Source organism: Vombatus ursinus, unplaced genomic scaffold, assembly GCF_900497805.2.
Source record: "Vombatus ursinus unplaced genomic scaffold, bare-nosed wombat genome assembly UNPS02000577.1, whole genome shotgun sequence".
Classification (NCBI taxonomy): Eukaryota; Metazoa; Chordata; class Mammalia; order Diprotodontia; family Vombatidae; genus Vombatus; species Vombatus ursinus.
Window position 1 is genome coordinate 28,587,544 of NW_020940355.1, and position 26,087 is coordinate 28,613,630.

The following is a 26,087-nucleotide window of genomic DNA, read 5'->3' on the forward strand; positions in this document are numbered from 1 at the left end:
ATGTACCTGCAATTTATATGAAGGCTGGGGAGATTTGATTCCTTTTAATAATAATTATACAAACAATCTAAAACAAGCTCCAACTGTCTAAAACAATAAAAAAACCCTTTTACAGGCTTTACCGAATCACAGATTTTTCAGAGTTGTAAGAGGCCTCTGTTGCCACATAATCCAATACTGTGTACAATACTCAGCTGGGCATTGAACCTTTGTTTGAGGTCCTTTGATGACCCGTTATCTTTCAAACCTTCCCATTCCATTTTAGAAAACTCCAATGGTTATTTTGAGTCAAAATTTTCCTCCCTTTTATGTAGTTTAGATCAAATTATTTGGTTGGATTGTTATTTTTTGTGTTATGTAGTAAGGCTGACTGAATTCATTGCCTTAGAACATAGTATAAAATTTTATTCTCACCTTTTCCACCATATTACTCTAATCTACTAATGAAACTTTAGATTTGGCTAGTTGCCAAAGTCCCACAGTGTGTATGTTGTGTTTAGACTTCTGTATGGGGACATTTTTCATCTGAAATGCATACTAGCCCTATAGCAGTCCTGTTTGCATCCAGTTGAGTGGCCTGTTGCTTATTTGGTCTTGTAAACACCATCAATGTGTACATTAATGTGAAGGATCATTAAATTTCTTTGAACAGAAGTCATTAGACGTTGGATGGTAATTAAGCCCACGTTAGTTATCAAGGCAAAGTAAATATAGGGGAAAGAAGAGAAAAATAGACACAATATATCTAAATAAGAGTCACACCAGAAAGGGCTACAAGATAGGGTGTCCAGAAAAAAATAACAAATAATGGACCAGGAGCCACTTAAGAATCAAGATAAAATGAAGAGGATAGGAAGAAGCAATGACCAAATGGAGAAGAACAGAAGGAAAAAAAACAACTAGGAAAAAGAAATGAGGAATGAGTAAAAGTATAAAGTTAATAGCAAATATGAATCTGTGATTATTAATAACCTTACTATTCTTACATAAAATAGAACTTTCAAATCAAGTCCAAGAGCTAGTAAGCAACTGATTCGCTTGTGAGGAGTCTCAGCAGTGGAAGAAACAAAACTTTTCTTCTTTCATTCATTTAAACTAAACTCCTAGGCACTCTGCTCTTAGGAAAATGTCTGGACTTGCGTGAAACCAAGCATTTATTACTGTGCCTTCTCTTTGATTTCGAATGTAAGAATTTCTTCTTCTGCGTTAGAGGAAGGGGTCATGGTGATGAGAAGTGATTCTGTAGCATTTCCCCTGGGTAGGACTGCCTTTGGTATAGGCTGGGGCTCTTCATCTGTGACAGGGCTCAATTTACATTTGAGCCTATCTATTGGTTTTTCTGTTTCATTTCCCAATGTATCTTTGGCCTCCTCCACTTGTTTTTCTACTGCTTCATTTTCGTGGACTTCTACTCCCTCAGTCTTTTTATCTTTTTCCTGAAGAAAAAAAAAAAGCATTGGCACAGAATTAGCCCGAAATCACAACCAAGGGTTTTCAACTTCATTTGGCTAGTGGTTACCTTAATGTTCAAGGTTATCACTTGGAAAAGGAATCTCTGATTACTCTTCTCGGGGGAAGAGAATCTCTGCATGTAGTCTCTGTATGTCAAATGGAATGTCGACATAGAACTTCTGAGTTAGAGTGAGGGGCAGGTTTGGGCCTATGCATTTCTACATTTGCTCAAGGATTCTCCACCTAACTCTATGCATGTGATTGTTTAGAATCATCATTAGATATTCAGAAGCATCAGGCTCAAAGTACTTATGATGTGAGTATCTTTTTCTATGTGTACAAGCTGCTGAGGAAGAATGAAACAGAAACGGGCATCTTTCACTGAGGAAGATTCCCTTTTATTTGTCACGGATGTACTTGGACAGAGACAACTGTGTGCTCCAGATCTAGTAGAAGGGTTTTTAACCTGTGAGTGATGAACTTTTTTTTTTAATTAATTTATTTTGATTTATCAACAATCACTTCCATATGCTTTTGAGTTTAAAATTTTTCTCCCCCTTCTTCCCCACCACCCTCCCCAAGATGGCGGACAATCTGATATAGGCTACACATATACATAACTATTAAACATATTTTCATATTAGTGATGTTGTAAGTAAGAATTAGAACCAATAGGAGGAACCACCAGAAAGAGGAAACAAAACTCAACAGAAGGAAAAATAATAGTAAATAGTATGCTTTGATCTGCATTCAAACTCCATATTTCTTTCTTTGGATGTGGACAGGTGATGAACTTTAAAAAAAATTGATAATCGATAATGTTGACATGATTGATTTTATTTTGTGATCCTAATGCAGCTAGTAGAGTGATGCAGTGGAGTTGGGAAGACCACAGCCCAAATCCAACCTCAGAAATTTACCAGATGCGTAACCCTGGACAATTCATTTAGCTTCTGTCTGAATCAGTTTCCTTTTCTGTAAAATGATAACTGAATATCACCTACTTCTCACAAGGTTTTTGTGAAGATCAAATGGAATAATGTTCATAAAGCAGTTTGCAAACCTTAAAGCACTATATATAATTGCTGGTCGTTATTTTGTTGTTGTTGTTAAAAAGCATTATTCTGAGAAGGGGTCCATGGGCTTCACCAGACTGCCAAAAAGGTCAATGATGTAAAAAGGTTGAGCTCATTCTAGTTTCCTCTCTAATAGTGACCTGCTTTTGATGTTAGGCAAGGTTACACAGGTTATTTTATCCCTAACCTGTCTGAGCCTCAGTGTCAGCGTTCATAAAATGAGTGGGACTCACTGAGCTCCCAAGGTTCTTTTTTGTTACAAATCTATGATCCTTTTTATTTCACCATACTTCTGGTGCCTCATTTAGGAATAATTTGGACTAGGTGTAAATGCTTATGAGAGGCAGAAAGTGGATAAGAGGACAAATCTATGATTTCATTGGTGCAGAAAACCAGTGAATAAAAGAAAAACAGTTAAGCACTTAGTATGTAGCCATTTGCTGTGCTCACTAAACACTGGGATGTGAATACTGAAGTAAGACAGCCCTTTCCCTTTATGAGTCTCCATTTTAATAGGAGGAGACAATCCATATGGCTTGAGATTAGCATTTGCCTTGGAGTCAAGGAGTTGTGAATGATTTCTGACGCTTGCTAGCTATGGAATCCTGGCTAAGTCTCTTCTCAGTACCCTGAGCAACTCTTCAAGACTAAAGGTTGAAAAATAGATTCTGGTCTGCATTGATAGTAATTTTTTTTTTTTAACTGGAAGTTTTTTGCACCAATAAAATCATAGATTTGTTCTTTCCTTCTCCTCCAAATACACACATACACACTCACACACACACATACACACCACATTTTTTCGGAAGGGGGGAATGTCAGTTTTTTTATTTCATTAGTACAGGGAACTCCCAGCATAGAGTGTCCCTCCCATGATTCATTAGTAACTTATCATTTTAGAGAGTTGCCTGGGACATTGAGAGATTAAGTGATCTGCTCAGGGTCACATAGCTACTATGTGTTTATGAATTGTATAAGAGGCTGGAGTCTTTTTAGTTTCTAAAGTTGGTCTTCTATCAACTACCTAGTGTATCATACTGATATGATATGCAACCACACACCCATCCAAAGGCATGTGTGTATATATATACATATATACATGTATATGTACACACACACACACACACATACACATATATACTCACATATATATGTATATCTGTCTCTATCTCCAACTCTATTTCCATCAACTCCACCTCCAAAGCCAACTCATTGACTGTCTCTAGCTCTCTCCACAGACATGTATAACCTGGCCCTGGTCTGCCTTTCCAATCTTCCTATACTTCACTCCCTTTAGAGCACTCTGACCCAGTGGCATTGGCCACTTTGCTTCTCCCACAAGATACTCTATTTTCTGACTCTGTACGTGTCCCCTGAGCTTAGAATACTGTCTTATTATTTCTACCTCCTGGCTTCCCTGGCTCCCATCAAGTATCAGTTAAAATCCCCCCTTCTATAAGAAACCTCTTCCTATCCTCCTTAATTCTAGTACCTTCCCTTGCCTGATTATCTCCAGTTTGTTTTGAATATATCTTATTTATCTGCCTCATTAGATTGTGAGATCCTTGACAGCATGAACTTTTTTGGGGGGTAGGTGGTTGGGGAATCAAATTTTATACCTCTAGACAGCATGGTACTTGGTAGTAAGTGTTTGATAAATGCTTGTTGACATCACTTCTCTCAGCCTTAGTTTACTCATCTGTAAAATGGGGATAATGCTAACATCTTTCTTGCAAGGTTGTTGTGAGGATTGAAAGATATAATGTATGTTTGGGGGCAGCTAGATGGTGCAATAAATAGAGCACCTACCCTGGAGTCAGGAGGACCTGAGTTCAAATCTAGTTTCTGACACTTAACACTTCCTAGCTGTGTGACCCTGGGCAAGTCACTTAACCCCAAGTGCCTCTCCAAAAAGAAAAAAAAAAGATATATGTCACAAGCTTTTCAAATTCTAAAGTGCTACGTAAATGAGCTGTCCCCCTTCCCTCCCTACTTGGGAAGTTAATTATTTTCACTCATTCATTACCTGAGCTGCTATTTCTTTCTTCAGTCTGAGTAGTCTTGCAACATTTGTTTTACTTGAGCCACCCAGCAAGGCTTTAAGCATTTTGGGTGTCTCTTCTCTGGATGGGAGGAGAAAGGCAAAGCCTTTCACTGGAGGTGGGGCCTCTGCGGGCTTAGCCTTCTGCTTTAGAAGTGATCTGCAAACAGACAATAGGAGACGTCGGTAAGGCGCTCTGTGAAAAGTGTGGACAAAAATCATCCTGGTGAGCTGACCATTACTAATATTAGCTACTTGTACAAACTAAGTTATATAAAAAACTTAGAGAAAGCCCCAAGTAAGCTGACATGCTGTTTTCTGTGGTCATTCTTCCTCCTTTTGTAGTGACTGTACAAACACACACACACACACACTATTTTACCTTATCTTTAAAAAAAAAAAGAAATAGTACATCATTCAGCTATTATACCTCAGCAGTTCAGGGTCTCACTATTTAAGTCTAAAGGCCACACCTTCCTGAATTTTGGGGGCTCCCAAAGAAAACTAATTCTGTGAGCATAAGTTATTTACATATGTCAATTGGATGAAGTTGTCTTGCCATCAGAACCCAGTTCTCCCCTCACGAAGGCTGTCATTAGGTATCCTGGGAAATCCTATCTGATGTTCCTTCCCTCTTTTGATGTATCTACTCAGTTTTTTCACAAATTAAAATCCTCTCTGTATTTTCTTAAGGACATACTTGGCTTTCTGCATGAGGAGCTTTTCAGAGTCTGGATAGTGCACTAAGATTTCACTGAGTGTCTTTTTGTCAAGGATAAAGAGATTGGCAAATCCATGGGCCACCACATTAGCTGTCCTGCGGTTTCCTCCACCTCTTGCCAGAAGGCTGTAAGATAGAAAATGATCATTTTACCTTTTGAGATATCTCTTTCTTTTCTTCCTTTGAAGCCTTTCTTCAGAATTCTCTGTAGTGTCCAAAATTTAGTAATGGTACCACTTAAAAGATGCTTTCCCACAGTCAAGTGAGCAGGTATGCTTCCTGAGGTCAGGGATGTTATGGGGACAGAACTTATTTCAGATGAAGTATATGTAGGGCTTTTTGGCTGTAAAGCGCTCTCATACACACATGATCTCATCTACTCCTCACTTGCTACCCTGTGAGGTAATAATAATAATTGTGACTCACATTTGTGTAGCTTTAATTCTCAAGGGTTTCCCTTGCAATGACAACCCTCTAAGGGTAGACAGGGGAAGTGTCGATCTCCATTTTACACTTAAGTAAAAAGACTCGGGGAGATTTAGTTACTTGCCTAGGATTCCACAACTAAGTAAGCAGCAGCTGATCCAGGATTGGAACCTACTTCTTCTGACTCCAAGTCCAAGGATCATTCTGTTAGATCTCAGGGATCAGACAGAGGTAGTCATAGTTTCCTATCTGTCCTTCCTTTCTGTCTATTGAAGATGTGTCCCACCAACACTTTTATCTCAGAACCTATATTTGAAGAAACTGACCCTCTTTCAAAACCAAAGCCAGTTCAAATGCCCAATCTTGATCCTGTAACTTTGGGGCTCCTAAACTGGGTTCCGTGCATACTGTTTCCTGGCATCGATGAACAGATTTAAGTGGGTCCATGAATTTGGGTGGAAAAAAATAGCATCTTTATTTTCAACATCTACCTGAAATGTAGCATTTCCTTCAATTATAAATGTAGAGGAGAAACATTATTCTGAGAAGGGTTTCATAGGTTTCCTCAGACTGCCAAAGGGGTCTATGACACAAAAATTAAGAACATATACTCTAACTGAAAGTGTTCACTTTATCTTCTAAATTCTCATTGTTTGTACCACTTGTATGGCAAATCACATGGTGCTTTGCATTACAATATTTACATACATGTCACATATCTCCCAACTAGAGTGGCATACATTTCTTGAGGGCAAGAATCATTACTTTGGTTCAATAGAATGTATGTTTGATTCAGAGTCGGAATACTGGGGTTCTAAGCCTTATCATTATATGATCCTGAGCAGTCTTTATGACCCTCAGTTTCTCCATAGATGAGGAAGTTGTGAAGTCCCAGCTAACTCTAAATTTACCAATCAATCAACAAAGATTTTACTAAATGCTTACTAAGTGCCTGGTACTTGGGCAGCTAGATGGCACAGTGGATAGAGTGTTAGGCTTAGAGTCAGGAAGACTCATCTTTCTGAATTCAAATCCAGCTTCAGATACTTACTAGCTGTGTGACTTTGGGCAAGTCACTCAACCCTGCCTCTGTTTCCTCATCTGTAAAATGAGCTGCAGAGGGAAATGGCAAACCACTCTAGCATCTTTGCCAAGAAAACCCCAAAGGGGTCATGAAGAGTTGAACGTGACCGAAAACAACTGAACTTCGTTAAAATGCTAGAGATAGAAGGGCAACAGGTGAAACAATCCTTGCCCTCAGCGAGCTCATTTTCTAATGGAGGAGGTGACACAGAGAAGCCTATACCTAATAGATACAGAATGAAAACAAGGTAGTTTTGGGAGCAAGCTAATTTTGCACTAGCTGCTGGGGAAATCAGAAAAAGTTTTATGGAGTTTTGTGAGCTGGTTTTGAAGGAAACCAGGGATTCTAAGAGGGAGAGATGAGAATTCAATGCATTCTGAGCATGGGGGACCACGTGTGTGAAAGCACACAGCTGAGAGGTTGAATGTTTGATTGGCAGAACAGCACAGAGGCTGGTATGTTGGATTGCAGAATGTCTGGAGGGTAGAAATATGTAAGAAGAATGGAAAGAGAGGAAGGAATCGGGTTGTAAAGAGATTTAAGTGTTAAAACAGAAGGGTTTATATTTTATCCTGGAGGTAATAGGAGTCACCAGAGTTCACTGAGCTCCCCAATAAGCTTAGTATTGGGAGTAGGGGGAGAGTGTAACAGGATCAGACCTGAACTTTAGGACAATCTCTTCATTAGATGAGTAGAAGATAAATTGTAGTGAGGTGAGGCTTGACAAAGGGAGTCCAAATAGGAGGCTGTTGCAAGAGTCCAAATGAGAGGTGATAAAGGATCTGAACTATTGGGGTGGCTGTGTGAGTGCAGAGGAAGGAGGAGGAAGGTAGTCATGTTGTGGTAATTAAAAATGACAAAATTTGAATACTGATTGACTATATAGAATGAGTCAGAGTGAGGAGTCCAAAGATGGTGATATCCTTTAAATTATCTTGGGGCAGCTAGGTGGTACCTGGAGTCAGAAAGACCTGAGTTCAAATTTTACTTCAGATACTTACTAGCTGTGGTTCTGGGCAAGTCATTTAAGCTCTATTTGCTTCACTTTCCTCATCTGTAAAATGAGCATAATAATAGCACCTACCTCTCAGGGTTGTTGTGATGATCAAATGAGATAGTAATTGTAAAGAGCTTGGCACCATGTAGTTGTCATTGTTGTTCATCTTTTTTTTTTTAAAATAAATTTATTTATTTATTTTTAGTTTTCAACATTCACTTCTATAAGATTTTGAGTTCTAAATTTTCTCCCAATCTCTCCCCTCCCCCACCCCAAGACAGCATGTATTTTGATATAGGCTCAACAAATAACATTCATATTAAACCTATTTTCACATTAGTCATATTGTAAAGAATTAGAACCAATGGGAGAAATCATGAGAAAGATGAAACAAACAAAAAAAAGAGAGCAAGAGAGAGCAAGCAAATAATATGCTTCCATATGCATTCAGACTCCATAGTTCTTTTTCTGGATGTGGACAGCATTTTCCACCTTGAGTCTTTTGGAGTTGTCTTAGATCCTTGCATTGCTGAGAAGAGACAAGTCTATTAAAGTTAGTCATCAAATAATGTGACTGTTACTGTGTACAATGTTCTCCTAGTTCTGCTCACTTCACTCGGCATCAGTCCATACAAGTCTTTCTAAGTTTTTCTGAAGTCCTCTGGCTCATCATTTCTTATAGCACAATAGTATTCCATTACATTCATATATCACAACTTGTTCAGCCATTCACCAACTGATGGATATCCCCTCAATTTCCAATTCTTTGTTACCACAAAAAGAGCTGCTATAAATATTTTTGTACATGTGGGTCATTTTCCCATTTGTATGATCTCTTTGGGATATAGACCTAGAAGTGGTATTGCTAGATCAAAGGGTATGCACAGTTTTATAGCTCTTTGTGTGTAGTTCCAAATTGCTCTCCGGAATGGTTGGATCAGTTCACAACTCCACCAACAATGCATTAGTGTTCCAATTTTCCCATATCTTCTCCAACATTTATCATTTTCCTGTTTTGTCATGTTAGCCAATCTGACAAGTGTGATTTGGTACCTCAAAGTTGTTTTGATTTGCATTTCTCTAATCAAAAGAAACTTAGAAGGGGCAGCTGGGTGGCACAGTGGATAGAGCACCAATCCTAAAGTCAAGAGGACCTGAGTTCAAATCCGGCCTCAGACTAAACACTTGACACTTACTAGCTGTGTGACCCTGGGCAAGTCATTTAACCCCAACTGCCTAAAAATGAAAGAAAAAACAACCCCATAAAAAAGTGATTTAGAGCATTTTTATATGACTATAAATAGCTTTAATTTCTTCATCTGAAAGCTTCCTGTTCATATCCTTTGACCATTTATTAATTGGGGAATGACTTGTATTTTTATAAATTTGACTCATTTCTCTATATATTTTAGAAATGAGGCCTTTATCAGAGACACTAGTTGTAAAAATTCTCACTTTTCTGCTTCCTTCCTAATGTTGGTTGCATTGGCTTTGTGCAAAAATTTATTTAATGTAATCAAAATTATCCATTTTGCATTTCATAATGTTCTCTATCTCTTGTTCTGTCATAAGTTCTTCCAGTCTCTGTAAATCTGACAGGTAAACTATTCCTTGCTCTCCCAGTTTGCTTATAGTATCAGCCTTTATATCTAAATCATATACCCATTTTGACTTTATTTTGGTATATGGTGTAAGATATTGTTCTATGCCTAGTTTCTGACATGCTATTTTCCGATTTTCCCAGCAGGTATTGTTGAATAGTGATTTCTGATCCCAGAAGCTGGGATCTTTGGGTTTATCAAACAGTAGATTATTATAGTCATTGACTACTGTGTCTTGTGTACCTAACCTATTCCACTGATCCACCACTCTATTTCTTAGCCAGCACCAAGTAGTTTTGATGGTTTTGTCCTTTGTTTTTGAAGGGGACCAATGATGCATACCATGGGTGATGTCTTGACTCTTGAGTGAATTGGATTTAAGTGAAGCAGAGCTGCACAAAGTCATTAGCCTCACTTTTTCCTCCAGAATCATTGAAATCCAATGTCAAAACAAAAGTCAGGATGATGGCAGATGGCCCAGGATGCAGTGGATGACCTTGGCATTTTCTATATGTGACCAAGCCCTAAGAGCTCCATAGTGCCTACTTCAGCTGACTTCATGGTCATTCGAACAAGTTATCCTAATGCATTCATTCCACTGAGGGATGTCTTCATATCTTGGGGTAGACATCCCCCTAACTCAACGACAAGTTTGAGGCCTGTTGGTTACCCTCAAATTGGTTTAGCCCATTTGCAGAGATGGTTTACTGGGGTGTGGCTGCTGCCCATGCTACAGCTTTTTGGAGCCATAGGTGACAGTTGGGTGAAAGGTAGACACCAATGATAGATGAGGAGCCTTGAAAGGGCTTGGCAAACCCTCACGCTAGAGGTGCTAGTCCTCCCTGAACATTCCATGCACTCTCACCATGTGGTAAGATCTATATAAATATTAGCTATTATTATCATCTTAAATTAGGAAGAACCTTTCTTTACCTTTCTCTTCACGGAGTGAAGTACTTTGTACATAGTAGGTACTCAACAAATATTTGATCAATACTGAGTGAATGACACTAAAGGATCCAACATATCAATGAATGAGATAAAAAGGTGAATTTTAAGAATATAATGACCAAAAATAATAGGTTGTAAGTTCCCTTGAGGCATTTAGGGACTCTACTGTGTGAAGATATCAGGAAGATTTTATCCTTTAGGGTCAATTAGTAGGAAATGGGGAGGGAAGAGAAATGTTAATCAAAAATACAATAGTTAAGAGATGAAAAGGATGAAGAAAAGTCCTTGGAAATAGTGTTGTCTAGACTCTTAGGACACTATACTGAAATGACAGTTTGGATAAAACCAGAAGCAGACAGCTTCTGTCTTCTATGGCAGTGATATGCTGAGGAATATTGATTAGGCATTGATCATGCCCAGTTATTGTTGTCATACCAGGACGTGAGAGAGTGTTGCATAGAGAACAGAATGCTGATCTTAAGGTCAGGAAGACCTGAGTTCAAATCCTGTCTCAGACACTTTCTACCTGTGTGACTTTGGGCAAGTCACTACATGCTTCAGTTTCCTTATCTGTAAAACGAGAGAATTGGACCCATTGATATGTAAGATCCTTTCCAGCTCCAAATCTGTGTTCCTGTAATCTATGGCAAAGAAAGTAATCCATAGTCCCACTGATTAATACTGAACTTTATTGGTTTAAAGACCCCCTCCCCCCAACAAATCTTACCCTTTTTCCTTTCTACCTAAGAACAACATCTAACTCCTTCCTCCTGAATCCACCTATAAAGGTACTTTGGTGAGATCTAGGCTCATTTAAAACTTGTTTCCAAAATGAAATATCTCCACTAACACTTAGAAAAGGCCTCTTGAATCTATACTAGTTGAATCCATTAATGCCTATTTTTTTTTTTTTTTGGTTTTTATATCCCCAGTACCTGTAGGGCATAGTGCCTTGCACATAAGCATTTAATAAATGCCTGTTGATTGATTTTCCCCTGTTGGTTTTTGCTATTCTTTCTGTTAAATATCTCTTGACCCAAAAAGCAGAGTAAAATTTCTAAGTCCTACTTTTTTCACATTCTCTAGGGAAAGGGAAAAATAAAAGATACAAGTCTGAGATTTTGTCCAAAGCAATATCCTTGCTTTGTTTTTGTAGAAGTGAAATGAGGACTTCTTGAGTAGAATTTGAACATCAGTGGCTAACTGGACACCACCACTGGATTACCCAATTGGAAAGCTAGTCAGTTACTAAACATTTGATTGTTGAAGATGAATAAAGGCAGGCCCAAAAGCTGCCCAGTTTTGATCTGTGAGTGAGACTTGAGTGTTTATGCATGGCTGCCAGACTGTGAGAGCAGAACAGAAATAGAATATTTAAATGTCAGGTTATTTTGAGATTTCTCAAGCTTTAATTAAACTTGCCTACAGGTCACAGGTTGAGAGATCTTGATGAGCTTTTGAAGGGGAGTAATTGTCTGCCAGATGGATTTTACCCAAACTTTCTCAGCAATGTTTAAAATAGCTTCTTTTCTCTCTTGTCCACAGAGTATTTTTCCAGCTCTTTGGCAAAGGGAGGCTTTGCTCATCTAATCACACAGTTGAGCTTCAGTATGGCATGGTAGATAGATAGAAAGCTAGTTTAGGCGTCAGGAAGATGTGGGACAAAATGATGCTGGGCAAGTCTCTTAACCTCTTAGGGACTAAGTCGAAGTTGCAGAAAAGATGCTTATCTATATTGGTAGAAGAAGTTCATCACTGGGAGCTCCCTATGTTGATCAAATCAGAAATCTGTTAAAAAAATTCAACCAGTAAGAAATTCCCCAAATATTCACTGTTCTATAGGGAGGTTCTTAAATGTTAGACAAAGGGAAAAGACATGTAACAGTTCAGTGTTATGGCCAGCTGTTCCTAGGGAACATAAAGTAGTGGACAGAATAATGAATTGGTAATTTAGGGACGAAGCCAAGATTCACCCCTAATTTTCTGAGCAACGTTGTATAGTTCTCCGAGATACCTTTATGGACCTTCCTATAAAATCAGTCAACAAGTATTTGTGGGATTTTCTGTTCTCATCAGAGAGTTGTCTACCAGCTGGTGATTTTGTTTTGTTTTGTTTTTTGGGTACAGCACCTCCTAAAACTTTTTACTATGACATGGAAGCATTGGGATATGAGTCAGGGGAAGAATGAATGTCCACACAGAGAACTTGGTGTTTTGAATGCCCACTGTGTGTTCAGTGAATCAGCGAGCAATTATTAAATGCCCACTGTGAGCCAGGCATTATGCCAGCTAATGGTAGTACAAAGACAAGAATGGAAATGGTCCTTGCTCTCAGGGAACAATACAAATATACACAGGAAATACAGAATAAATACCAAACAATTAGGAAGGGCACTGAAAGTCTGGTGAATCAGAAAATGCTTCACAGACAATATGCTGTTTGAGCTGAGCATTGAATTGAGAGATTCTGTGAGATTGAGGTGAGGAGGAAATAGATTTCAGGCGTGGGAGAAGATCTGTGCTAAGCCTCAGGGATGGGAGATGGAGGGCTATGTATGAGGAACATAGAGAAGGCTAATCTCGCTAGAGCATAGAGGGCAGGAAGAGCAGCATTAGTGCTGGCCACTTTAGGAGAAACATGGAAATTTAGTCCTTCTCTTAAGGAGCCGACTCTAGTTGGGTACAGGAGACCAACACAGAGGTAGCAATGAGATAATAATGGGAGGCAAAAAAGATCATGGGACCAAATTGTACAACACAGACTAGAAGTTCTGGAGGAAATCGGAGAGGAGAGAAATGAATGAAGGATGAAGTCCTTATTAAAAGAAGTAGGACTTTAGTTAGCCTTGATGACTAAGCCACAAAGAGGGAGAGAGGAGGATATTCCAAGTGAGAAACCAATATGAATAAAGGTATAGATGTGGAAAGGAGAATGGCATGTCCACAACATTGAGGAAACTGGCTGGTCCAGAACAGAGGAACATGTAAGAGATGAGAGGGAAATAAACTTGGGTAAGTAGTATGGAGTGATATTAGTAGAGGAATAGTGATAGAGACAACTAGGTTTTGCAGTGGTTAGAGTGCTGGGCCTGGAGTTAGAAAGATCTAGGTTCAAATATGGCCTCAGATACTTAGTAGCTGTGTGACCCTGTCAAGTCACTTAACCTTTGTTTGGCTCAGTTTCCTCATCTGTAAAATGAGGATAATAATGGCACTTACATTCCTGGGTTATTGTGAGGATCAAATAAGATGGTGCCTGTTACGTAGTCTATAGAAATATTAGTTATTATTATTAGCTATTATTATGGAAAGTCTTAAAATTTAGGTGTACTTCAAATCTGTTGCAGTAGGAAATAAGGAGCCATTTAAAGTGATTGAGCAGAAGTGCTAAGACAAAATTAATATTTTCATCCCTTTTTCAACCTGTGACACCTGTGGAATTGAGATCATACATTCATTCTTTCCATAGCCATTTCATGGATCTGGTTATCTGTCTGTCTTTACCTCTGACCTCTATGTCATTCTCATTGTTACATGTGTTCTCTTTTTTAAAATTAATTTATTTTATCAACAATTACTTCCATAAGCTTTTTTTTTTAAGAGAAGGAAAGAAGTATTTTATTGAGCCTACTATGTGCCAGGTAGTGCTAAGTATTTTACAAATATTATCTCACATGATCTTCACAAAACCCTGTGAGGTAGGTGCTATTATGATCCCCAGTTTACAGCTGAGAAAACTGAGGCAGAGATTAAGTGACTGGTCCAGGGTCACATAGTTATTATGTGTCTGGGACTGGATTTGAACTCATGTTTTCCTGACTCCAGGCCCAGTGCTCCATACCACCTATTTGCCTCTAACAGGGGCTTTTTGTAGCACCTTCTGCTGGTAACCAGATTTCTGCTAGAAGTTGTGAGTGTAACGGGTATTCAGGGGCTTATTGGGTGGTATGGAGGAAGTGAGGAGTAGTAAAATTCTATCTTGCTTTGGCTTACATTTCAATTCTTAGGACACAACTAGATAAATCACACCAGGACAGGGGTGGGAGCTATGGCTATGTACTGGCAAATTAAAATTGGTCATAGAGGATCACAGTTTTAGGGCTGGAAGAGGCTTCCGAGGCTATCTACTCCAATCCCTTCATTTTAAAGATGAGGAAACTGAGGCCTAGGGAGACCAAGTGAATTGTTGCTGGCCTCATACATAGTCAGCATCAAGTGGGATTTGACTCCACACCCTTTGTCTTTAGGGCCAGGACTATTTTGACATATTACTTCCTTCTAGAACTTGCTACCTGATGTTTACACCAATGTAACTTAGGACTTGTACATGGCACCTGTTTATCTGGGAGGCAGAGGCTGCAGAGAGAGAGAGACTCGTGAGTGTGTGTGTGTGTGTGAGAGAGAGAGAGAGAGAGAGAGAGAGAGAGAGAGAGAGAGGTTATATTTATAAGAGTGTGATGATCAATCAAAAATTTTAAGTGCCTACTATGTGCTAGGCATTTGAACTACAAAAACAAATGTGAAACAATCCTTGCTCTCAGGGAGGTTCTGTAACAATAAAATAGCTAATTTTATACAGGACTTTAGGGTTTGCAAAGCATTGTAAGTGTTGTCTGGTGCTAGATGATTTTGGGAAGAGAGAGAATTTGCTGCTTGGGGGAATTAGGAAAAGCTGAATAAATGAGCTAAATCTTGAAGGACACTTGGAGATTCTAAGAGGCTGAGGTGAGGAGGGTGTGTGCCTATATTCCATGTGTGAGGGAGAGCCAGTGAGAAGACAGAGACAGTGTCCCATATAAGGAACGGTGAGAAGGATGAGTTTGACTGGATTGTAGATTGTGAAGACGAACGTATATCAAAGCTGGAAAGATGAGGGACAGGTTGTGAAGGACATTAAGTGAAATTAAAATTAAATTAAATGAGAGGGATTTATATATGATCCTAAAAGTAATAAGGAGACACTGGAGCTTACCAAGAAAGGGATGATATGGTCATGCCTGCCCTTTAAGAAAATCATTTTGGATGACCCTGGGCAAGTCACTTAACCCCATTGCCTAGCCAAAAAAAAAAAAAAAAAAAAAAAAGGAAAATCATTTTGGGAGTTCTGTGGAGAATGGCTTGGAAAGGGAAGAGGCTTAAGGTAGGAACACCAATAGGAAGGCAATGGTAATGGTCCAGGTGAGAGGTAGTGAAGGCCTACACTAGGGGTGGGGTGGGGTGGGGACTGTGCAGCTGGAAAGAAAGGGACTGAAGTGAGAGGTGCTGTGGAGATAAATGAGAAGTTTTGGCAACTGATTGGCTCTGTGGGTAAGGAGTAGAGCAGTAACAGAGGATAACTGAGATGAACAACCTGACTGACCATTGTACTAACTGGAGAAAATGTGTGATGACAGAGCCTCTGCCCTCTTGGAGATGCTGTCTCCTTCCTCAGAAGTGCCAGAGCATTTTGGAACTTTCTGTAGTTCTGGAAGAAAATTGAATCTGGAGCCAAATGACCCTGGTTTGAATTGATGCAGTGGATAGAGTACCAGGCCTGGAGTTGGGAAGACTACTTTTCCTGAATTCAGATCTGGCCTCAGACACTTACTAGCTGTGTGATCCTGGACAAGTCACTTAACCTTGTTTGCCTCAGTTTCCTCATCTGTAAAATGAGCTGGAGAAGGAAATGGAAAACCACTCCAGTATCTTTGCCAAGAAAACCCCAAATGGGGTCACAAAGAATTGGACACAACTGAAAAATGATTAAACAACAACAACTCTTGCTTGACCTTTCTGGGCCTCAGTTTCCTCATTTGTAAAATGAGAGACTTGGATTAGATAACCACTAAGATCTCTTCTAGCTCTAAATACATGATTCTTTATTAGAGTGATTATGCATTTTATGTCCCTTCCTTGACTCTCGCTCTGTGAGGAAGGGAAGGTAGAAAACATTTATGTAGCACCATGTGTTATTATGTTGGGCACTTTACAAATATTATCTCATTTAATCCTCACAACAGCCTCTATTATTATAATATCCATTTTACAGTTTGGGAAACTGAGGAAAACAAAATTAAGTCATGTGCCTAGGGGCCACACAGCTGGTAAGTGTCTGAGATCAAATCTGAACTCGGGTCTTCTTGACTCCTGGAGTAACATTCCGTGTACTGTGTCACCTTAGCTGTCATATTCACAAAACGTTTTCCTTGTGACAGTCTTGTAAAAGAAATGGTGCCAATACTGTTGTCTTCATTTTACAAATGAAGATACTGAAGCTTGGAGAAGTTAACTGGTTTGTCCAGGGTCACATAGATGGTATGAAGGCAGGATGTGATGTCAGGTTGTCTGCCTGTTTGGTTTTCTTTCTACTACATATACTTCCAGGGGCATATGGGGAATAACGGGCAAATAACTGGGGGAAAATGTTGATGTTTGTGGTCAAGGGAAACCTGTGAGACTTCTTATTTAATTAGAGATAATTCTATGCTGACAGCATTCACTGTCACTTGAGATTATTTTTTATGGGAGAAACAAAGCAAAACCTAGTGCTCTCTATTTAGAGGTCACTACATCAAACATTGAGTGAGATGAAAACTTTAAGCATTTTTAGCATTAAACACACATTTCCAACTGGGGTCATGATTTGCAGCGAGGAAGGTCACATCTTTGCTTTCTAGGCCTCTTTAGGGAAAAATTTGCATCTAGGTTAAAGTTATTAAAAAATCTGTTGCTAGGGATTTTTCAACAACTTCTTAATAATAAATCTGAACAAAACTCTTTCTCTTTTTGTCTTTCCTTCTCACCTTCCCCCCCTTACTTCCTAATAATAAATCAATAAATCTGAATAAAACTCTGTCTGTCTCTCTCTGTGCATGTGTGTGCACCATGCAAATTTCAGAAGACATTTTAGGATCTCCCTTGCTCTGGTCTCTTTCTCCCTATAGATGCTTTGATATTCACAGACTTGAGGGTGGCAAATATATGTGGAAACTCAGAAAGTGTTTTTTTTTTTTTTTTAAAAAAACATTTTTGAGAAGAATCTGCAACCATAGATTCTTTGTAGTACTTCTAGAGAATTTGGAGTCCGCAGGGAACAAAACTCAGACCCTCTTTTCAGAAAATTTTGATTCTGAAGTTGATTGAAATTGAATGAAAGGTAGGGGATTAAATAAAAATTGGGGGAGGAGTAAAGAGAGGAAAGGAAACGGACAAAGAGAGAGCTAGAACTAGAGAGAAAGGTCAACTTGATTTCATCCCATAGTTGCTTTTTATCTTCCCAGAGGCAGCATTATAGAGTGGAAAGAACACTAGGTTTGAGGTTAAAAGACCAGGCTGGAGATCTGGCTCATGGGCCTTAAGTCACTTGACTTCTTGGAATTTTAGGGTCTTGGGGAAATTGGGGGTGACAATGTGAAATAGACGTGACAGTACTGGAGCTGCCTTACTCAGAGGGTTGTTGTGAGGAGGAAATGAGATAATAATGTATGTAAAGCACTTTGTAAAATATCAGCCTTTGTTATTATGATGTATGCAAAGTGCTTAGCAAAGCTTGAACTGCTGTGCAGCTTGGGCTATTGCTTTTAATAAAAATTTTAAATTCTATTTTATTTTATTTTCAGTTTTTAATTCTTTCCTTTCTACCTCAACACCTCTGCCCCTCTCCCCTCATTGAGAAAGTAAGAAAAAAACAAACATGTTACTAACATGTATAGTCAAGCAAAATCCTGTGTTACCTCTGTCCAAATCAGTACTCTAAGTCTCATCACCTCTTTGTGTGAACATGGGTAGCTTACCCTCTGGAATTGTGGTGGGTCATTGTGTTGATCAGAGTTCCTAAATCTTTCAAAGTTGTTTGTTTTTCTAATATTGCTGTTATTGTATAATCATTCTCTTGGTTCCGCTCACTTCATTCTGTATCAGTTCACACAAGTCTTCCTAGGTTTCTCTGAAACCATGCCCTTCAGCAATTCTTACAGCACAATAGTATTCCATTACATTCATCTACTATAACTCAGTTGTTCCTCAATGGGTGGGCCTCTTCTCAGTTTCTGGTTCTTTTCTGTAAACTATTTTTTCATCTGTCCGTATTCACAACCTCACAAATGCATTTGCCTTCAATTGAGTACCATAGACTAACTTTACTCTAGCTAGCCTGAAGAGGTCCTAGTTAGAGCAGGTTTATGATAAAGTCAACTCAAATTCTTTCTTTGTCGTTGGAGTCAAAACAATCAGAAAATAAATGGACAATATGATATAGATAGCCATATTATTCCCCTATGACACTTTGTATCAATGGTGAAAATTACTAGAATGGTCATTTCAATTGTATCTGGGTTTGGTTGCCATACATTAATAATGTCCACCATCAGATTCATTGTACTTGCATCGGTGCAAAGTATTATTACTTCTGAGAATGACATCAACCATCCTCTTCAAGAGGATGTTCATAGTAAGTTGTCCTGCTCTGTCTCTTGGTCTCTTCTTGGTCTCACTCACTGTCTCTGACTGTCTCTGTCTTTGTCTCTTTTCTGTCTCTCCTTTTTTCCTGCCCATGGAGTAGTCAGTGGGTTTAAGGTAGGGACAAAGGGAACTGGCATGGTCTGTGCCTCTGATGATGCCATCATGAAGCCTAGAATCTGACTTGGTAGACTGAGAGAGTACAGTATTATTTTGTTAACCATGTTCCCCAATAAACATGGTCCTATCTGTAGTGGGACTGGGCTACATGTGTTAGTTGAGAGTTAGTGGGCCTCGGAGCTGGGATTGGTAATGCCCTTTGTTAGTGGATTCGTTGGCAGGTCCATGTGGTGATCTGCGATGAATTTCAGCTGACAAATTCCTATCTTGTGGTAGTGATCTGAGAATTTCCCATTGAGAATAGACAATGCTTTATAGTGACTGGCACATAGTAAACACTTAATAAATGCTCAAACCTACGTGCTTGCCTGTTTGTCTGTCTTTCTCCTTCTCTCCCTATGTACTTATCTATCCAGGTAGGACTAGAACGGAGGATCCAACTAACAATAATGGTAGTTTCCAACTTGGTTTAAGTTTCCTCACTTCCTGTACTCACATGGGTAGCTAGGTAGCACTGTGAATAGAGCACTGGGCCTGGAGTCAGAAAAACCCGAGTTCAAATTTGGCCTCAGACACTTAATAGCTACGTGAGTCTATGTAAATCATTGAATGCTGTTTACCTCAATTTCCTTATCTGTAAAATGTGCTGGAGAAGGAAATGGCAAACCACTCCAGTATCTTTGCCAAGAAAATCCCAAATGGGGTCATGAAGAGTTGGACAGGACTGAACAACAACTGTAACAATGTAGAACCAACCTTGGAAGGCTTTGTTTTAGGAAGAGTATTTTGGCAGCTTTGCAGAGGATGACTTGGAGAGAGGAGAGCAGCAGAAGAAGAAGCCAATGAGGAGGCTTTTACAGTAGTCCAGGTGACAGGTGATGAAGATCTTGAACCAGGGTAGTGGGAGTGTAAGTAGACAGAGGATAACGGATTTGAGAGAGATGGTAGAGGTAGATTTGGTAACTCTTCAAGAGGTGATGGAAAGGAAAGCATCAAGATTGACTTCCAGGTTATTGACCTAGGTTATTAGAAGAGTGGAGTTTCCTTCCATAGTTTTTAAATGAGAAGAAATAGAGGGCAAATTATCACTTGGAAATGAAATCTTGCTGTTTATTAAATAAGTGTAAGTTAAAACAACTTTAAACTAGAAAAACCATTAAGTACGGCAAATGTCCTTTGGTAGGGGTGTGCTCCTGTGTATTTATTTATTGTTTTGAAAGAGCATTTTGGCAACATGTAACAAATGCTACAAGATGTGAAAATGGTTTAAATCCTTTGAGCTGGAAATTCCCCTTATAGGAATATGTTCTGATAAGATGACCCAAAGGAAAAGAAAGTTTGTGTGTGTGTGTGTGTGTGTCTGTGTGTGTGTGTGTAGCAGCACCACTTACAAAAGCAAAGTATGGAAATCACCAAATGACCCATAATAGGGGAAAGGTTTGGCTACATATTCTAGTGAATTAGCATTGTGGAATCCTTTAGAGCTATTAAAAATTTTTGGTAATTATGAATTGAGTCATTACATATAAAGTGTCTATGAAACACTGATGCCAAAAAAGCAGCATACCAGATAGTCATAATCAATGTGACAGGCTATGCAAAAATTTGTGTAGGTTCATGAACAAAAATAGGACAATTTGATGAAATATAAATAGTTGAGAGTTTAATGTTCAGTGAATTGAGTTTTTTTTCCCCTTTCAAGTTGCTGGAGTTACTAATTCATAAAAATGTTTTACTTCAGATATGGTTACAAATGAATTTCTGCTAAAACGACCCACTGTATGTACTCCAGGCTTGGCCCTAATTATAAGCTGAGTAAGGTACACATGGCTGTGGTTTGTTTTTTGGAGGCCCTAAAGACAGCACCAAATATTTCCTCTTGCTTCATCCACCTCCAGCTGTTCACAGTGCATTTGAGTTAAGGCATTAACTCTGTTAAAATGCCAATATTACCTGACAGAGAAACACATCAACCCATTATCATACTGCATCTGACAGTTCAAGTGCCATTTTCTACACCAGCAGTTCTTAACCCATTTCTTTTCATGGGCCCCCTTTGGCAGACTAGTAAAGTCTACGGAAGTCTAGGTTTTCAAATACACAAAACAAAATGAATAAAATTGCATAGGAAACCGATTATATTGAAATATAATGATCAAAATATTAAAAAAAATCTCATAAACCCCATGATACTGTCTACATGTTCTTCCAGCTACCAGTGCTTTCTTCTAGTCTCTCTCCCTGCCCATGCCCCACCAAAGATCTTGTATCTATTTTGGGTATATTTTTGTATATCTCCTTGTGAAGACAGAGTTGGTCAAAATACTCTGACTAATTGATGCCTCCCCTCCCCCCAAGCCCAGTTGATGGAATCACAGGCTGGACAGGTAACTGGGCAAGCCTATGCTTGTTACCCATTTATGAAGAGTGAAGTCTTCCCTGATGGGATTGAAGGAAAGCTAGCAACAGCTAGCTGAAAATTGACCATAACCTTGGTGGGCCTTAAAAAAACACTAGCATCACAACTTGAGAGCAACAGAGACAGAGAGAGATGGAGACAGACAGACAGACATGTACACAGTCAGTCAGTGGAGGTGATGCCAATGAGTGGGACACCTGGCAACAGAGAACAGACCTAGCTATGGAAGGATTAGAGAGTTAGCACTGACAGTCAAGGCAAGAGAGCTCTGTGAGATGTGACCCCTGTATCTCACTGGAGAATATGGAAGAGGGAATATTTCTTTTTCCTTTTTTCTACTGTTCCCCCTATCCTCCACACCCCCCAGACCATGGTATCTTGTAGTGTAACTGCTTGCATTTAGGAGCGAGATAGTCAGAGAGTTGGGTAGGAAGCAGTCAAGTCAGTAAGTATTTATTAAGTACTTAGTATATGCCAGACTCTGTACTAAGCTCTGAGAATACAAAAATAGGTGAAAATAGATTCTGACTTCAAAGAGTTTTCATTTTAATGAGGTAGACAATGTATAAATTATTATGTACATACAAATATATTCAGAGTAAGTGGAGAAAGCCATTAGTCACTGGGGAGGGGACTAGAGAAGACCTGCAGAAGGTAGAATTCAAATGAATCTTTTTTTTTTTTTTTTTTTTTGGTGAGGCAATCAGGGTCAAGTGACTTGCCCAGGGTCACAGAGCTAGTAAGTGTCAAGAGTTTGGTCTGAGGCCAGATTTGAACTCAGGTCTTCCTGACTTCAGGGCCAGTGCTCTATCCACTGCGCCACCTAGCTGCCCCTTGAACTGAGTCTTGAAGGAAGCCTGGGAAACTGAGAGGCAAAAGTGAAGGGTCTGAACATTCCAGACATGAGGGATAGCCAGAGAAGACAGGGGAACATGGAGTGTCAGCTTTGTGTTCAAAGACCTGCAAATAGGCCAGCAGAACTGAATAAAGTGTATGAAGAATGGAAAAGTAGGAAGGGGACAAATTAAAAAAAAAATAGCTTTAAATGCCAAACAGACAAATTTATATTTGATCCTGGGAGCCAATGGAAGTCATTAAGCAGAGGGTGGGATGACATGGTCAGAACTACATTTTAGAAAAATTACCTTGGTAACTGTAAATAGGATGCATTGGAATGGGAAAAGACTTGAAGAAATTATAAGAGACCAGGTGAGAGGTGATGGGAATTTGCTGTAGGATTTTGGCTGTATGAGTAAAAAGAAAAAAGACATAGAGATGTTGCTGAGGTAGAAAATATAAGATTTGGGACTAATTTGATGTGTGAAGTGAAAGTGAGGAGTTGGAAGAAATACCAAAATTATAAGACTGGGTAATTGGGAGGATGGTGGTATTTTCCACAGCAATAGGGAGGTTCAGAATAGGGGAGGGTTGTTTTTGTTTTTTTGTTTTTTGAAGAAAAAAATGAGTTCTGTTTTGGTTATATTGAATTTGAGATGCCTATGGGACATTTAGTTTGAGACGTCCAAAAGTGAGTTGCAAGGAGTATGACCCCTGGCAGCAGAGAAGAGAGCCAACCATGAATTAACCATTGGGAGCTGAGCTGAAGAGAGGAGTAGGCCCAAGGAGTTCTGTTGAGTGACTCACCTAGCAGAGATTCTGTAACCAGAGGAATAGCATGAGTATAGCTCTAGAAAAGAAAGGCTACTGGGGGAACTCTTGGAAGTTCTCTTGACCACATGCATTTCTTGCATGTGTGCATCACTACCAGTGTATATACTCTATATTTGTGGCCATGGTGTGTGTGTGTGCACACATAAGAGACAGAGGGAGAGAGAGAACACACCCCAGGTTTATGGGAATGTTTTGTAGTTACTGTACTTACTTTGCCAACTTAGTAAATGCCTTTTCTTTGAGCTAATTGTGTTTATTGATTGACTATTAAAGGTAAATATATACAAGTGGGGTCCTGTGAATTATTGGTAGTAAAGATTTATAGGATACCTTTAAACCTTGAATCTTGGAATAGTAGATGTACTGGGGCACCTAACCCATGAATTCAAGCACAATTGTGAATTGGGGGATAGCCCCAGAGGAAGTGTTATATCTCTATATGCTTTTTCTCCCAGTTAGATTGTAAACTTCTCAAGGACAAGGGACTATTTCAGTTTTGTTTTTGAATCTCTAATGCCTGGGACAGTGCTTGGTGTATGGTAGTTATTTGTTGATTTATTGATTGACATCTGCAGAGTTCATTTCTCGGATTAGTAGAAAGTAGGTTAGGATTCTGTGGGAATGGGCCATAAGACCGTAAATTTTGACAGAGGGAAAGGTGGGTATTTTAGTGTGAAAAGATTCATTACATGTAACATTATATAATGTAACATTGCTGGGGAGGGCAGGTCCATAATTAAAAAAGATTCTGGACAGTAAGTGGAGAGAGGAAAGAGGAAAGAGAATTTGGTACTTGGTTGGTGGGAGAATAGGATTGAGAAAGGAAGAGAATCGTGAGAGGTGGTGGGGAAGGTGCTGAACAGAGATGAGGGAGGAACAAAAGAAAATGATCTATTTCATATTTTCCCTTTCATAGTTCAGTCAACAGCAGAGAGTATATCCATCATCCATGGCCTTATTACTAATAACACACTCACTCAATGCTTACAAACTTCTTTATTAATATTTAATGCTCATTATATGTACTATCACAACTTTAGTGCAAATATTATTGTCCTAATTTTGCAGAAGCTGAGGTTGAGACATTAAGTGACTCACTTAAGGTGGCACAAATAGAAAGGGGTAGACTTTGTATTTGAAATCTGGTGTTCTGACACCAAGTTCAGTGATTTTTTCTCTACTGGGGATTGCTAAACTATAGTCTGTGGGCCACATACAAATTTTAAAATGTAAAAACCATTCTTAGCTTGTGGGCCATACAAAAACAGGTGGCAGACTGGATGTGGCCTGTGGGCCAGAGTTTGCCAACCCCTGCTCTAAGTCATGCTTCCTTTTGCCCTGAATTTTAAAGATAGGGACTGATTTATTATGAATTATAGCAACACATAATAAAGAAACAGGTCTTCAGACGCTTATTAGTTTGCTGCAGCTTTACCTAAAGAGGGGAAAAGAGATAATTCCAGAAATTTGTGCAGAAAATTATTAAATAAAATACTTGGACCAACTGCCTTGCTGTTTAACCCAATATTCAGGGGGGATGAGAAAGCTGGCCAATATCCCCAAAACATTTATAGACTTTGGGCATCTTGTCTAAGATTAGGTGACTAAGTTTTTTGAAGTGCAATTGTGATTAAAGTGTGGACATATGGTATGCAGTTTCTTGATGGGCCATTATGAATTCTAATTTTAGTTTTGTCTTTCTTCCCCCTCACATTAATATGTGTTATCTCTGAAAACCTTCAATTCCTCCCCCCCCACTTTTTTTTTAAAAAAGAGAAGAGCCCTCTTTCCAAACCCATATGATTCTGCTTAATTTAGCTCTTTTTGACAAAGATCATGGAATTTTTGAATAGTAAATGCCAGAGCTCAATTTTTCCAGGATTCGTATACTTGGCAGACATTTGAATGGCACCTCTGGGATAAAAAGCCCTGGGCTCTGTGTGCGAGTGAAAGCTGTGGAAAAGCATGTGGCTTGGGACCATCAGGTAGTTAGTTGAGAAAAAGGCAGTGACATCCCTTTTTCTCTACAGCCAAAGCACCAAGTAGGAATGAGACAATTACATAGTCCATTCAGGCAAAAAACTGCCATTTGTTTGAATCATCCAGATAATTGAGTGTGTTTGTGGCCTGACAGATCTACCAGTTCGTCTTTGGCTGAGCTAACCTAGCTGGTAACAGGAGATTTTACATAAGCAGCTATCAGGAATGAAGAATTTCATTCATTTCTGACTAACACCTGGATTCTATTCCTAGGGCTATTTCCTCATGAGATAATAGCAATAAACAATGGTTATAATATTTTTTATTTACAAAGCACCATTCTCTTGGGAGCCTTCAATCTTTAATAGATGTCAGCTAGTTCATTTTCACAATGTTTCAGAGGGAGTAGAGGGTGGCATGTTTTAAGATCCCAATTATTATAGCTACTATTAGCAAAGTCACAGAAAGGTTAAATTACTTTCATAAGGTCTCACTGCAAGCAAAGGATAGAATTAGCAAGAATCCAGTTCTCTGACTTCATGTCTCATCCCTTACCTTTAAGGATTCTCTAAAGAAGGATTGAATGAAGATGTTCAGTGAGTCAAAAGAAAAAAAAAAAGCAGTATTTCACGAATAGCCAGAAAACAGAAAAATATACTTGGAAGTCTTGGTGGAGGCCCAAAATATTTCAAAATACAAACACAGAATCACAGAATTTCAGGGTTGGGAGAGACCTTAGAGGCCTTCTAGGATATCTTACATTTGCCTAAGAATCTCCTCAACAAGTGGTCACCTATCCTTTGCTGGAAATCACAAGGGAGGTGGAGGCCTCTGCTTCCCAAGGCAACCTATTCCACTTTTTGACAGCTACAAAGTTTTTACTTACATCAAGACTAGGTCTACCTCTCTTTAACTTTCATCCACTCATTGCTCCTAGTTCTAACCTCTGAGAATATGCAGGCAATTTAATAAAAATATCTAATCTAAGAGTCATTTATTTTAAAATTCATGGGACCTGACAGTTTCTGGAGTATCAAAATTTGGGGTGACTCAGAAGACACAGTGCAGAGACACATATGAACTCTTGACTACAGCATATTACTGATGATTCT

General features: G+C 39.0%; 1 protein-coding gene across 1 annotated transcript in view; it reads right to left on the bottom strand.

The window, feature by feature from the left end:
- Positions 1-1,157: 1,157 nt before the first annotated feature.
- Positions 1,158-26,087, bottom strand: part of CNGB3 (cyclic nucleotide gated channel beta 3) — a 188,358-nt gene continuing 163,428 nt past the window's right edge. The window contains exons 16-18 of the mRNA XM_027871946.1: positions 5,270-5,416; positions 4,555-4,729; positions 1,158-1,436 (exon numbers count right to left, since the gene is read on the bottom strand). Of these exons, the coding sequence (XP_027727747.1) occupies positions 1,158-1,436; positions 4,555-4,729; positions 5,270-5,416 (601 nt within the window). The remainder of the gene's footprint in view (positions 1,437-4,554; positions 4,730-5,269; positions 5,417-26,087) is intronic.